Source organism: Stylophora pistillata, chromosome 1 (genome assembly GCF_964205215.1).
Source record: "Stylophora pistillata chromosome 1, jaStyPist1.2, whole genome shotgun sequence".
In the NCBI taxonomy this organism is placed as follows: Eukaryota; Metazoa; Cnidaria; class Anthozoa; order Scleractinia; family Pocilloporidae; genus Stylophora; species Stylophora pistillata.
In genome coordinates this window covers 34779638-34795714 of record NC_142519.1, presented here as the reverse complement: position 1 = coordinate 34795714, position 16077 = coordinate 34779638, and the positions used below count along the sequence as shown (strand labels likewise).

Genomic DNA, 16077 nt, shown 5'->3' with positions numbered 1-16077 from the left:
TTCTTCCAGTCCAACTAGAGTTAACTCTGGTCCAACCGGTGGCAGGTCTGTTCGATCGCCCCAGTCATCCTTCGCCATCCTTTTCCTTTTTTTTCCAGGAATTTGTTAAAGCTACATAATAGTCATCAAAAACAATTTTTTCCCAGCGGTGAATACCCCTCGGCTCGTAGGACCAGAAAGAACTGTTTTGTAAAAGTGCTTCAACCACAAAAATTAGGACTTTTTTCCAGGACACAGCCACTTACCATTTTGTTGTTTTAGATTTCTCAACCACGAGGTCGCATAAATCAGGTGAACTTTACATCACCAACGCATCGGCACGCTAGACTGCCGATAACATAACAAAGTATAGAAAAAAAATTTAAACTAAAGTGTCAGTGTTTAGTCGCTACAAATGCGTGCTGCTGCTCTAGACAGGTAATTCATTGTTTGTATCCCAAGGGGAGGTTTTAAGGAAAATGTGGTCAAAATTATAAAAGGTGTAGCCATCATTTTCTGAAAGAACGCATTACGTTCCAAAACCAACAAATTCTCCGCCTTTTTCCTCTTTAAAATGAGCCCTGTAAAGACACAAAAACTGAAACTATGATGAAGTTCACTAATCCTCATGAATTTGGAAAGCAGAATGTTATTGATACAAGAAGGAGATTTCATTTATGCAATATTGTAATTATTACGTGTCAGTGACTGCAGCTATCATTTATTGACAATTTAAATCATCAACTAAATATTAAAGAAACTACGCCAACATCTGTTCATTATCATCATTTTCGAGGCGAATGAAAGTGAGAGTGGAGCAGTAAAACAAATTCATATCGAAGGCAAAATTTAAAGCCATAAAGTATTCTAATATGGTGCCGCTTAATACAGGTCTGGCGTTCGCACGTGTCTGTTATTTCACCTAATAAGTTTCTATTTGTTATTAACGTGTTATGGTTTAGAAAAAGTTTAGTGCTGACTCAACAAATAGAACAGCCGGTTCCCTTCAAAATTTCAGGTCGATTTGCAAATTTTGCGCTTTAAATTTTCTTCGCTCTGTAAAGACCCCTAGTAACAAAACCAGACATACCTCCTCCATACTGCGAGCATAGGAATGTCAATATATGATGCTTATGCATAATGATGACTTTAATGAAGACGGTAAATTGGTAAAAGTCCGAAGCAAAAGTCGGAAGGTCGTAAGTTCGTAGGTCGTAGGTTTTGGGTGCACACGAAGTGCTTTTTTTTCTCCGAAAATGCCTGTTTCATTCTCTAAATAACATCTTCCTTCACCGAAATCACTACTTAAAATTTGCCGTCTCTATTCATATCATCATTGAGCAAAGGAATCACATGCTGGCATTCCTTTTTACACAGAATACAGGTAGTTTGACACCAAGGACCTTAGTAACACGAGTGGCAGCGAGTCCGGAGTACTAATCGGAGGGTCGTAAGTTCGACTCCTATTAAGATTCTATTCGTCGAAGTGTGAAGGAAGTTTGTAACCATAGACCTATTTAACAGTCCACACTGCCTGAATCTGAGTCTGAAGTACTACTCGGACCGAGTAGTTCGAGTCACATTGCGAGATTTCCGAGTTTTCTTTTTTATCTTTAGTATTCCTGTGGCATTCACAGAATAACAATTTCCTTTACTTGGATTAAAAGGGTTAAGGTTACCATCATCATCTACATCCTCGTCATAGAGCATAGCATCACATATTGACATTCTTATCCTAGAAGCATGCAGCAAGTTTGTCACCATGGACCTACAATCACCTTAAAAATTAGTTGACATATTGTCTTTGGACTTCTATTTACGTGAAGAATAACAGTCCTGGTTCTATCACACTCCATTCAATGTCGGCCAAAAGTTCATGGAATCACAGACTAACATTGTTTTGGGGGTAGAGGGCGGAATGGATAACTTAGGAAGAGATTAAATTGAAGTAATAGGGGGCTGAAAAGATCAATGTGTCAACAATTTTGTAGCCAATTGTAGTTAAACTGCCTCGCTTGATTCCAGTCTCCTAAAGCTCAGTGGTAGAACGTCGGAAGTACTAGTCGGAAAATCGCAAATTCGAGTCAGCTTGCAACCGGTGAATAGAGATGCCAAAAAGAAAAGAGAGCTCAAGGGAAGCACAAAATGACTTGATAAAATGCTACTCCTGCAAAATTAAAATGAATAAAATAATAAGTTGACAGTCATGGAGAAGTTGTGTTTATTCATTCGTTTATCAACTATTAAATTGTTCACTTGGCTAGTTACTCCCTACTTTATCAATCTAAATTCATATTCAAGACTAAAAAAGCAAGAGAGCCAACAAGTTCATTGTTTACTATTGCATCTGAACGTGGTATCAGCTTCATTAATAACAACAACCTAGAGGAGACATACTACTGAAATGCATTGCTCGCTAGATACAGAAAAAACCCTGTCCTATTACCCGAAAAAAGCCATTTTTTAATAATAGAACCGAATACATAAGTTACATTAGCGTTCATTTAGATGTAATTTATCTGGAAGACGGTATATTTAAAATTATATATAGATGAAAAGAAAAAACTATATCGACGAAAGCCACGGTTAATGTTCTTCTGATGTGCTTATATTATTCATCTTCGTCCTAATTATTACCAGGAGAGTACTTGACATTTGTTTTAATGAGAACAAAACCCTGTTGAAAAAGAAAATACATTAGTAAGTATAAGAATTGTAGCTAACTGAGCTTAATGTCTTGAACGAAAAGAAAAAGTGAACTCAATTTCGATAAAAAATTCAAATGACTTTATCTGCCTAATGTTCCACTGCATATTTAAACACAAAAGTCCAAAGGTTAAGTTGAAGTTTGAGAACGAAATTGTGTTAGTTGCTCTCGTTCAGTGCAAATTATTGGTCTTTTTTTGAAAGACAAATGAATAAAGGAGGAAAGTTTCTGGAGAAACTGTGGTGCTGCGTCGGTGGGAGTAACAGGGTAATTTTAGTTTTATCAACTGAGTTTATAAGGTAAATTGAGTTTGAAAGACAAACTTTTGTTCTAGAGTTTTACAGTCTCTAATTTCATCGAGTGTTCATGTCTTTCAGTGCATTTTCAACTTCCTTCATTCCGAATTTATTTTCTTTGCAGAAGAATTTCTTAAATTTTCATCATTGTTTTTAAAACAAAATAAGACATAAGTAACCCACCGAGCAAATCAAAAGCAAATTCACTACACTGAAATGTTGCTAAACGTTTGATAACAAGCTTACGTAATCCAAGAGTTAAGGATGGTTCATGGTTACCTGTCCCGTAGTTACATCAGTGTCTTCCCACTCCAGTTTACGAAGCATGGGCAAGGGAAATCCTCCGTCCCCAATTACTAGGGAAAAACAACAACGGAAAAAAAGGTGCATGAGATGATTGGCGTGCGGGTAAAAAATCACCATCACCTTAGTAGCAAATTTTGAACAAGTCACAACATTTAATAAAGGTTTAAGTTGTAATTTTTTCGGATTGCCAAGTTCAACAAATTGGCTCTGTATTAAATTAGACAATCACTTTTACTCAAGAAAAGATACGTAAGTGTTCTTGCTAAATTCATTACTTAAGATTTTGGTTAAGGAGCTATAGGTTGGCCTATTATGAGATAAGAGAAGTGTACAAACGGGTGTGTAGCACCATAGGCGCACCGTAAACCAAATGGAGACAAGGCTGGTTGATGTTAGTAAAGGTTTACACGAATTGTTTATAATGCAATCAGCGTTATACAACAACAACAACAACAAACGTAACAGGTATAGAGCATACCATTAAGCTTCTTCACAAAATTTCCAGATTCTATGCCATTGAGAAACCATTCGAGCAATCCAATGTTTGCCTGTCAAAAAAAAACTGAATTATAAGCCATCAAATACTTTTTCTCAGGCACGATTCATTTCAACGCATCACTTTACCGAGCTGCTAGCGCTAAATAAAACTGTGGAATATTCGATGACATTACCCGCATAAAATGTCATTTTCTGAGCGTTCATCACCAAAATAGAAAAATTTAAGAGCTCGTACCTGAACTTTACCAATAGCAGAGCGGACGAGATGTAATTTGGTTCTAGTTAAAAAAAGAAAACAAAAAGTAAAGAAGAAAAGAAAGAAATACATGCAATTTTACAAAATTTTTGTTTACTTTTTATTTAGAATATAAAATGATATTTAATTAGCAAGAGGTCTGACCACCTACACCCGTAAATAACCCAATACACTTACCTGAATGAATCGATGTGAAAGGTCAAGCTACCTTGATTTACACCCAGAGATCCAAGAACATTAGCTTTCTTAAATACAGAAATAAAGATTGATTAAATTTTGTATCCAACATAGGACCAGCACTATCAAGTTTTGGTACCAGTATCGTAATTAGCAAAGCGTCGTGATGGCTGTTAAGCATCCATAACGAAGCTAGGTTATTTTTCAAATAACAAATAATAAGGTTTGATCTATGTTCTGCTTCCAAGCTGAAAAAATCAGCCAGCGACGTGAGGGCGAAGGTTGGGAAAACCAATTTCGGTAGTGTTTTTTTTTAATGTTCAAATTATAAATTAAACTGGAACCTTTTTCTAAGCTAAGTGACTGTAATGATTTACATTACTTACCACACCCACTGTCAAAGCATATATATTTGCTCCATTTTTAGCAGTGACGTACACTTCAATATTACCGTTCACGGTCACATTGACGCTGTTTGGACTCGACACGAAAACCGGAGCCTTGGTAGTGTAGACTTTAAGAAACACCGGTCGGTCTGGGTATAGTTTGTACAGCTTTAAAAAAATCAAAAAAAAGAGAAAAGGCGTTATCAGCGGCAACGTAAGTGAGTAGGAGAGTACAGTGAGGGTCTGAATGGAGTTAACCGATTAGCGACAAAGGGCGAAAAATAGAACTGACTACTTACGAAATGCAAGAAATATACCAATTAGCGACAAGTAAATTCTGACCGACAACTGACACTGTCCGACATTATTGATATTTGTATTCAGAAATAAAAACATTGTAGCCCATGAGGTAGCTAGCCACTTTAATGCAAGGATTCAATTCATCATAGAATTCCCTGTCATCAAAACTTACCTCATGACCGGGAAGGAGCGAAGGCTCATTTCCAGAAGAGCGTCCGGCACTCAAGTCCACGAATTTCCCAACGAATGCGAATGTTTGACTTGCAATTTTAATCATTAACTGAGATGTACCGACTACCAACAAGGTCGAAAGTAATGAAATTCTAACCGACAACCGACTTGGGGACTCCCTCTCCCCATTCAGACCCTCTACACGCTACATTTCGAAGACTTCATACATGTAACATTACACACCTGGTTCAGGAAGGTCCGGAAAAACGTTGTGTTCAATTGAAACATAGCAGAAGGAGGTAACTTCGCAAAGAGACGATTGAGGAGAAACAGAGAAAAAGAAAAAATATATTGATAATAATATCTTTAAGTCTTTTTTTGCTGCTCATATCATCTATCACTCAACTATGTTTTTATATCATTTGAATCATGGTAATAAATGCTCATCTTAAGAAGATCACACCATTTTAAAACGAATTAGAGCATATTATCCCAATATCTTTATTTTTCAGTTACATCGAGAACAGTGGACGTTTATCTAGAAACAAGGCTCTTTACTTACATCCTTGGGTCGAATAGTAGTACGTAGTTTTCCTTCCTTGTGAAAGACAAGGCTCGCCGTGTTGAAGACGTAATCCGTAAGCCATATGTAAACCATTTTATCAACCTCCGCGAAGTCTGGGATTGTTTGGGGAACTAACATTGCTGTGGCATGGGGGTTTCTGAGGGACTTAAATTCACCCTGAAAAAAGAATGGAAAACACTTTCCACCGAGGGTTGTGTAAATCATTTACATTTGAATGCACTAGGCTTAGCTTGGATCAGACGTTTGAATATCCTTTCCATAGTCAAGATTATTTGTATACCTTAGATCTTTAACAGATAAGAAGCTCTACGACTTACATCATCTCAAAATGTCGGCATGGATAAAATATTTTTTTCCAGGGATTCAGATTTTTTTTTAACAACTTATTATTGCGTGGAGTGGATTTCCTTAAGGTAATTTACCAAAAGGGTCTCCACACAACCCACCTCCGCGGAGAGTCGAAGCGCTCACAACCCACTATGTGAAGAGATTGGATGGACTATCCAGTGATTATTCGGAACCCAGTTTGTTTTTTACCAACAAACACCGAGCACCTCTTATACAGAAAGCCATTTTTCTTTTAAGGTTGGCAAGTATTGGATGTTCTAATTTCGTAGACTTCTTCTAGATATCAACATTCCACTTTCAACCATATTGTGACTGTCCCAAAGTAATAAGTTTGTTAGCTTAGTTTACCAACAACATATTTTCTGCACGTAAAATGTCTTCCAAGCAAAAGCCTGGGCCGGGGCATGAGATTAAAACAAATAGACTTAATTTAATAGCACCATACCTTTCCTTCGATATTACACTTATTTGCTAGGATCTCAATTTCGTAACAATAGATGATCATGACTCAGGAAGAGTTAATATATATTGCATTTTCCAATGAGTTCAATAGAGTGAATTGGCTGTCAAGGATTTCCATTCACCCCCGCCTGCTTTTATATAAATTGATGGAGAAGTGGAAATCGGAATAAATAACCATTCATCATGGCTTTGCTTGATATATTCGTCTCTTTTCTGAAAGAGTACCACATATTTTGCCACGAAGACAATCGACCAACCCAGTCAAGCGACTCATAAGAAACAGCATCTTTTAACATTCTTATTACAAAGAAAGTCTGACTAACATCCTTTGTTATGTCCAGCTTTTTGACCATATCATAAATGTAGTCTATCTTTTCTACTATAGGTGTGACAGTATACCAGCCAGATTGAGTCAGTAGTAAAAGGACAGGGTAAATACTGAGGGAGTGTGGTCAGTGGTGATGAGCTGCACGCTTTCATAAAAAACACATAATGTCATGCAACTGTTTACCTTAAGTGGTACATCCATATATTGTGATGTAAAAGTAGGGTTTGCCATAAGGGTATAGTCAATTTGCGCCACATCACCAATTTTCCGAATAACTATGAAAGAAGGTAACATTTCGTAAAATTATTATAATTAACATCTTACAAATCTTACAAATGTGCTGGTACGGCAAACCCTCTGAATTTATACCAATTGTGGCAATTAACCCTGTGGCATATAGCAGCATTACTTTATTTCCTGAAATAACTGGACACGATCACGTGGCTTATCGACAAAAAGAAAGCACCTCCTCACCTGGGTAAGACATACACATTCTCTATTTCAAAGGATGATAATAAATTTCCTTTTTCTAATAACTGCTCTATTTTGAGAAACAATAGCCTTCCCTAGCCTCTCAGCTCCTGTGAGTAATCAACCCCTAGCTTCTTTCTTCCGCTCTCTGTACATGCATTTCGAGAGGCTATGTGCCTAGGCCGTGGATGTTCTCCTTCATTCGTTAGAGTTCCCAGTTGACTTACAAGCGAACAATATGGAGTGGACGTATGATTATCCGTGGACAAGGGGAAATAAATGTTCCTGACTATAATCTAAGAAAGAACGGAAAATATTTGGGACGTATTAATAAACTTATTACCAGGAAATGTTGCAAGGTACTTTGCTGCGTCTTTGTTTATAGCCTCTTCAGCTTCCCTGCAGATCTTATAAAAAGGAATGTTGAGAATTATATTCAAACGCATAAATTATAAACAGTTTATAATATCTTACTTCAAGTGGTATATTAGTTCATAAAAAATCCCTTTTCATTGATCAACTTAAGACTGTATAATACAGATAAAGCATTCTATTCGTTTCTTTTTCTGATTTTCCACCAGACAAAACGTAATTTGAAAGCAAACCATATATCAAGTGACGTCTTATTCACAGCTCAGTTTTAAAACCATCAGGAAAATCCACTGTATTCAATTTACCATTTTTGCGAGAGCATCCTTGATTTTGTTCTCAATCCTCCTTTTGAGCATGTTGTATATCTTCCTGCATGAATAAAACTCCAAATTATAAGAGGAAAAATAGAGGTTTGATAAATTGATAAAAATGCGAGCAAGTTGTCGAGAAAAGAGAATTTAGAATCAGCTTTCATTAGTGAAATTAAATCGTGATCAAAGGGAAAGTTACTTTGCACGACTGCCACTGAAATGAACATCAACTGATCGGACATGTGAGGAGCAGTCCTGCTCATACGTGGAAATGGTGGGATGACCAGTGGAGTCGACACCTAGAATTAAAAAGTAGCGCTACTGTGAATTAGATAAGAACAGATCTTGGAACACCCAAGATCGCTACCAAGAAACTGAACTAAAGCAACAACCTGCTATTATCTGTAGGTAATGACCGTGCAGAGTGCCTGGGTATGAGTTAGATGTAAACTACTTAACAATGTTCGCGGCTATCATCCAGCATGTCATTTAAAGAAATTCGTTCTTAACAAAAGGTTTCCACAGAAATTAGCCGAGTCTGTGCCCTCTTTTAATGATGAAAACTGGATGGAAATTGGAGAGAATCCAGAAAAGGATACTTGATAATTATTCAGGTGATCGGTGTAATCTGTTAGCTACTTACTAATGGCAAGTACCCTTGAACAAGAAACTTTGCGTTAAAACATGTCTGTGGAGAAAGTGTTATGTACAAGGCTCACCAATCCGTGTTTTCAGGTTAAAGGCGACTCCTCGAACTTTCAACTCCACATTGACCTTGTCCTTTACGTGAAACCTGTGATCGTTGGGTAAAATTAACTCCGTCAGCGAAAAATAACAATAATCTTTTTAAATGCTGTGAGGAACCTGACTAAAGCTACAGCCCCAAGACGCTCGTTGCAAGAGCTCCTGAGTTCGGCGAAAAAAAGATGGATATTTAACGTAATTTCCTTCATATAAATGTCTTAATATTAATAGAAAGATTATTTCTTCAGATAACACTGACGTTTTCGATGAAGTCAAAGGAGTGAATTCTTTTTTGAACAGTATGTGGTTACAACACGTACCATAGCACTTTCTTTTTATAACGTAAAAGCAATGCGATGTCAAGGTCAATCCCAGTTGCTTGTAAACGAAGGCCTTCTCCTGAAGCAGTCGAAAGTGAGGATGAAGCTATCAAACACTTTTTGATCTTGATGCTGGAACCAAAAGTTGTACATGTTTAAGAAGTTAGCAGCAGCAATCACGAGATTTGCATGTCAGGGGATCTTGAGGAAATAACAGGGTCGTAACGGGGTCTTTAGGGATCAGAGATCAACGGCCACTAAAAGGGTGAGATCCGGGATCACAGCCCCGGGATCTGGGATCACAACCCCCGGGATCGGTATCAGCGGTGTTTTTCATTGGATCAAGGATCAGGCGTTCTGGGTAAAAAAAGGAATTCACCACGCGTACCTTAACAAGGTTTTTTTTAAAAGCTTCTTAAAAAGATTTTGGTCCATTTCATACAGTAATCCTTGGTATTTGGACTAGCTGACTGATTAATCTGTTCATAACTTGCCAGGATTTTGTTGTCTAACTCGCTCTGCATGACATTCTACTTCATATAATATGTCATATAAACACGTTGGATAATGCTTTCGACAGAGCGCGTGTTGTTATAGGTATAATTTTTGGAACGTAATAGTCAATTTTTCAGATCGGTTTCTTTTTTATTCAATGGTGCAATGGGGAAAAGAAAAAAGGGAAAGACGATTGCACACTTAGGAGGTAAAGTGATGTTATTAAACTTTGACTTATGGTTTCTTCTTGTTAAAACCAGCAATCTTTTGGCAAAATTTAATTTCATGAACTCCACATTCTAGGTCACGCTCCTGGTCGCCCAGCAGAAATGGCGATCAAAGGCATGAGCGAAGCTCAAGGCGGCGTTCATCGACCAGGTAAGTTAGATCACAGGCTTACCATCTTAAGTATCCGTGGTTTCGGGTTTCTATGGTAATGGGCCCTGTGGCATTTGCCTAGCGGTTATAAATGTAGTTCAAATGTATTGCCCCTAGAATCTGTCCCTAGTAGTCAGTCTTCAAAAAAATCAGCTCCGAATAAAGCTTTTAAGCTTTTTTGACTATGAAAATAGTTCATTACTTGTTTGGAGGTGTTTTTTTCTGCCAGAAAGCCTCAAAATTGCTCGTTTGGGGCTTTCAAAGTTCGGAGGTTAATTCGTATCGCTTTCCTTAGTTAGGAAATGCGACAAGGCAGGTAGCTTAGGCATCCAGATCGCACACCACCTCGTACTTAAGACAAAAATGTTTTACCTTCAGGTCTTACTTTCCCACCGAAACTCAACGGGCCACAGAAGAATTATCCAGTTGTTACGGAGACTCGGTTTTGAATCATTCCATTCAACGGTTTACGAGAAAATGGAACGCAAAGTCGTAGATTTGGAGCTCATCTTGGGATCCGGACATGAGGGGTACTCAAAGGAATTCCAAACATGCGTTAACAACATTAAAATAAATTAAAACTTACATATCTAACACTCGAAGGATTGGTAAAATAGAAGAACAGCTCCCCAAAATATCTGTCGGCCGACGAACGACCAACAGACGGTTGACAGACGGCCGACAGTCGGCCGACAGATATTGTGGGGAGCTGTTCTTCAATTTTACCGATGGGTTTTCCTGAGAATGTCTACAAAAACTATCTCGACTCTTCTTGGTCGATCTTGGCTTACGACATCCGCCGGAAGTACAAAGTAGCGCCTTCGGGGCCCCAACAGGCAATACAATTTTTCACATTTTTGTACCTCGGGTAGGGTGGCTGGGTCCGAAATTCGATAACCGAAACGCATGTTTGGAATTCCTTTGAGTACCCCTCATGTCCGGATCCCAAGAAGAGCTCCAAATCTACGACTTTGCGTTCCATTTTCTCGTAAACCGTTGAATGGAATGATTCAAAACCGAGTCACCGTAACAGCTGGATAATCCTTCTGTAGCCCGTTGAATTTCGGTGGGAAAATAAGACCTAGAAGGTAAAACAGTTTTGTCTCGAGTACGAGGTGGTGTGGGATCTGGATGCCTAAGCTGCCTGCCTTGTCGCATTTCTTAACTATGGAGAGCGAGCCGAATTAACCGCCGAACTTTGAAAGCCCCAAACGAGCGATTTTGTGGCTTTCTAACAGAAAAAAACACTTCCAAACAAGTAATGAACTATTAAGCTTTGTTCGGAGCTGATTTTTTTCCCCCTCTACTAACTATGTTTTTTTTGAAGAGTGACTACTAGGGACAGATTCTAGAGGCAAAATATTTGAACTATATTTATAACGGCTATGTAAATGCAAAAGGACCCATTACCATAGAAACCCGAAACCACGGATATTTAAGATGGTAAGCCTGTGGTTAGATTAATGAGTTGTTACCAATCATTAAGACCAGAGTATACATAAAATTGTTTTTAAAACTGCAAAAAGGCCAGACACAAAACCATGATCTAAAAACCGATAACACATTGACAATCGATAGCACCAATTTGTGAGTTTCGTTTTCCTTTCCACTTCGTTTAAAATCATACATACATACATCTGGGTTGACTGCAAAAATCTCGGATCACTGGCTAACTGTAGTAACATGAAGTCCTGTAAAGGCCGCTGACCGGCAAGCGACACAAAAAAACCCGAGAGGATTTATTAAAGGCTTGTGTTTTGACCAATCTGTGTAGTATTTGAGAATTCGTGTACCGAACATAACACTAACTGGAGCCCTTTTCGTAAGGAGGAGAGTTTAGATACGTTTCAATTCTGTGTGAATCCAAGCAAGCTGGATTTAATTTATGGCTCCCCTTTTTGTTTTCGCGCTTTGGCGTATTATAATCGCCTCAGTTCAACTGACAGATCGTTATGTTTTCAACCGGTATTTGTATAGCTTTCTTTGAGCAAAGCTCGGGGAAGAAAATTTTAGGCGAAAGGATAGTGTTAATGAGAAGGATGATTTGCGTGAAGAAGCAAGGGAACTGAGGCTGTTTGCTAAAGAATTTGGACAAGGCTTGCGACAGCAAAGAGTAAGAGACAGGACGAAAGAAAAGGCAGGAACTCTCCCTCTGGCCCTAAGCATGATCGGAAGAGTTCGAACAAGTCAAACTGAAAATGCTGCTGACATGCTCGAAGAGCTGCAAGCCTTAGACGCAGCACAACCTGAAAGAGCGCAGATTGAAATTCGTCCAGTTCGTTTTGCAAAGGGAGATGTGGTTACCCTAAATCACAACTGGAAACGTTATTTGGGGCCCTTTTTCTTAGCTATTCTTCGGGAGGACCTTCATCGCAGCAATGATGGCATCTTTGAGCGCACCATCTATATTAACTGGCTTGAGCCGTCAGAGGAAGATCCGTTAGTATACACTGTAGGCAATGAAGACAACAACAACCCACCTCAGTGTATTTTAGATAATGCAACGTTGGTTCAGGATGGTGAGAAATTTCTCCTAAGTCGAAACGAGGAGCAACGCTTGAAAAACTTGGCTAACGGGTCCGACGAAGATGATTATGAGAGCAGTGGTGAGGAGGAAAGTTATGGTGACAACCGTGAAGACGATGATGATCAACCGACGCGTTTCGAAGCTGGACGCAGTAGATCCGGCAGGAGAGTGACACGATTTGTGTTTTAACAAGCTCAGAAAAAATCCCAGGCCTTTCCAGAGTTAAACTTTGCTCAAGTTTTCTCGATAGATACATTTCAATAGATTTCTTACAAAGAGTCACGCGTTGAAGACCAAGTTTAAAGCATGACCAAACGATGTTTTTCCAAACGAATGGTCAAGAAAGGTTACTGCGATAACTACGTTTTATTCCAATATTGGTTATGAAAATGAACTCTTTAAAAAGTTAATGAGGCTAATATTAACGTCAATTTCATGCCTTCTTTTTTTGTCAGGCGGATGGAATCGAAAGGTATCAGATCTTTCCGGTAAATTCGTTTCCCTGTGTTTCCCTAAAAATGTTTAATAGGAGTTGTATAGTATCGCACTAGTTTGTTTTGAATTTAGGGAAATTAACCTTATCGTTAAATTTGAGCAAAATCAAGAATGTTTACACGTGTCAACGAAGTGTCGCACTACTCGATGATGATTGTAAAAGGTTATATTCTACAATGGTAAAGATGAACAAAAGAAGTGGAGATAGAGTTAATTCAGGTAGGATCCTATTAAATGCTTTGGGTCATTATAATATAGTGAAAGAAATGTAAATTATAGCACATTTTTATAGTCTAATAATGTCACATTGGCGCAATGAAGAGAAAATGCCCTGGGATCAACAAAATTTTGCCGGATCAGGGATCAAAATATTTACCACTTTTGGAATCAGGGACCAAAAATTTGAGTAAAATTACGGGATCAGCGATGAAAAAATAAACCTCTTTACGTCCCTGAAACAACGCCAAACTTGGCGAAAAGATGCGGAGAGGTAAGACTGTACGCCACCGCTAATGGCAAAATAGGACACGTTTTCTTTAACCAAGGTAAACCTGTCCTTTTTTCCTCATCATGAAAACTGCGATGTGCGATCTAACCTCTTCACAACGGCAACCACAAACGACTGGATCGTAAACGATTAAAATTCTCGACTAATAGGCGGTAAAAACCATTTTAAGATAAAAACAACTTACTCCGACAAAGTGTATTCGAGGCCTCTCTCTTTACGACTGATGTCTCTTATTTTATCTTTCTTGAGTTTTTCCAGCAAAGTTGGGATTCCCACATCGTTGTCCGCTAAGAAAAGAATCAGAAAACAAACGACATGAAACTAATGCAGTAAAGTCGAAACGTCAGTCACTGCCACCGACAACAGTCCTTCTCAGGACTACACTCACCCGGACGATCATACTACACCTTCACATGAAACTAATACTATTTTCAAGCGACGAGCAAGCAGTTACACATTGACACTTCATTTAATGAGTACAAACGAGTAAAGAACGCCTTTCAAAATTTGAACTGAGCACGTAAGATGCTGAGCATTTCACACCCAGAAACTGGTTGTACATATGATTCCTTACTAGAAACTATAGTAGCAGAAGCGGTGACGTTAGTCCTTTTTCTTACCTGATTTTTGGAAAGAGTTGTTGATTACCCACTAAATGAGGATTACTCTCATCCGTTCTCGGACAATCAAATCACACGATAACATGTTCACTGAGCTTGAGGTCAGTAGTTGTTTTTTTAGTGGAATTGTTCGGTTGGTTATCACAGTAGAAAAGTAGATTTGTTTTTTATCTCTTTTTTTTCATCTCTTTTTGTCTAGAGGACAGAGACACAGAGCCTGCCACAAGGATCACACGATCAATCTGTAAACTGCACAAGACTAAAGCAAAATCTAAGTGAAACTTGACGAGATTATTAAAGTGTTACGTTCGTGAAATAGTTTGGCCCATGGACTCTCAGTGCCTTTTCAGCCCTGGTTGTGCCCAAGGAATAGGGAAATGGTTAAAGATACAAAACAAGAGGGTAGAAATAGCTAATACGTGACGCGCTATTAAGGACAGAATTAATATGTGATGCGTGAATTTTACAAAGAGGCAAGCGTCATTCGTGAATTTTGGAACCAGCGTGAAGCGTAATTTGCGTCCTGAAGTGTACGTTACGCATTTTTTTTTTTTTTTTTTTTTTTCATTTTGTGAAAACCTCGAGATTTTCCTGAAACAAGAAAAAACATTGAAGTTTTCATTAAAATGTGATGAAATAATGAATTTCCTTTAGCATTGCGTCATTTTTTAATTATGGAAAGCAGGGTAGCTAAACTTTCCTACAGCGCCCAAGAAGAATAACTGAGTACCAGCGTACAAGGAAAGCTGAGGGAAATCTAAGATGACAAATAACATTTCATTGAAAATTAGCGAGTGGCAATACAAAAAAGTGATTTACAATTACATCCAGCTGTTGTAAAAGGAAACTCTCGCGAGCCACTACTTCAAAGTTCTTTTAGGATTTCTGGCCTGTGGTGACGTAGGTACAAATTGTTTTCTGAAAATGCCACAGTGACTGATCTTAAATTGGAAACAGGCCGAAATACTTACATTGTAATCGGCTAATAACGGTGTTAAGCTAATTAACTGCCACTGAGTTGTCAAAGATGAAAAGTAAATTTGTAGGAGATTAAGCAGCTTAAACTATTTGGGAGACCGAATGCCACTCAATGATCAACAACATCCAGCAAGCGGATTAGAGTTCAGTTCGAGTGCAAAAAAGCCACTGAAGTTGCCTAGTAAAAATGGAAAGTACACTTCTGTCAAGAAGAAAAATTCACGCTTTTATCGCTCTGAGCAGTAATAAAATCAAATTATGGTCATGCATCACGATTTCATTGAAAACTAGGGAACAAAATCAAATACTCATATTAAAAAAATCCGATCGCCCTCAATCACAGTAAGATGTTGATCGTAAATAGACCCTTGTTGGAAGAGTATTATTTTCTCTGAATTTCTTCATTTCCTGTTGATGTTTTTTTTTTATCAAGGTTTAAACATCTCTACATGGATTTATTATCAGACTAAAAGAAAACTATAATGATATCTAAATCACATTACTTGACATAATCATAGACATCTCTTTTAGCTTAAGTAACTCACTTGTTTCAAAACCATTAATATAATCCATGGAAGAAAATGCATGAAAAAGGAAGACTCATTTGGCAAAGGAAAGCTCGACATGAAATAGCTACGCTAGAGAATGTGCCGAGCATCAAAAGATCTTTCCCCAAATGATGCTTTTCTATTCCACGGCGAATAACTCTCTACAAACTTCTTGTTTACAAAAACCCTCAAAATAAACGGTACGTCGTCGTGCTTACCATATTGTAGCCCCTTGTTCGTTACTCGCAAGCGGATTCCAGGATGCACGGTTTGGCTTTGAATACGACAGAACTTGCAGACAAAAAAGATGACGACCGATGTTAACAGAGTGTTAGACATAAGCTTCATAGCGCTTGATGATACAGTGTACACCGGAGTTTCCCTCGACAGAGTTATTTTCGTTAGCCTCACTTCAAGGTTGTTTAATCTAAAGGTGATTACTCCCAGTTGATATGTCAGGCGATAATTAATGATTACCCCAAGTGCCTAATTAGATTTGCTGACTCATTG

The 16077-nt window shown here is 38.2% G+C and overlaps 2 protein-coding genes across 2 annotated transcripts; one reads left to right on the top strand and one right to left on the bottom strand.

Moving 5' to 3' along the window:
* Positions 1-2183: 2183 nt before the first annotated feature.
* LOC111335060 (lipopolysaccharide-binding protein) lies at positions 2184-16040 on the bottom strand. The gene is made up of 16 exons (XM_022940901.2): positions 15786-16040; positions 13606-13708; positions 9019-9150; positions 8674-8747; positions 8154-8253; positions 7949-8012; positions 7615-7678; positions 6984-7075; positions 5639-5818; positions 5320-5379; positions 4606-4773; positions 4220-4287; positions 4022-4064; positions 3767-3836; positions 3262-3338; positions 2184-2656 (listed from the first exon to the last, which is right to left on the bottom strand). The coding sequence occupies exons 1-16, from the start codon at positions 15913-15915 to the stop codon at positions 2606-2608; spliced, it is 1476 nt and encodes a 491-aa protein (XP_022796636.1). The 5' UTR covers positions 15916-16040; the 3' UTR covers positions 2184-2605.
* On the top strand, positions 11639-14532 carry LOC111335061 (uncharacterized). Its single transcript, XM_022940902.2, has 2 exons — positions 11639-13132; positions 14241-14532. The coding sequence occupies exon 1, from the start codon at positions 12056-12058 to the stop codon at positions 12605-12607; it is 552 nt and encodes a 183-aa protein (XP_022796637.1). The 5' UTR covers positions 11639-12055; the 3' UTR covers positions 12608-13132; positions 14241-14532.
* Positions 16041-16077: the final 37 nt, after the last annotated feature.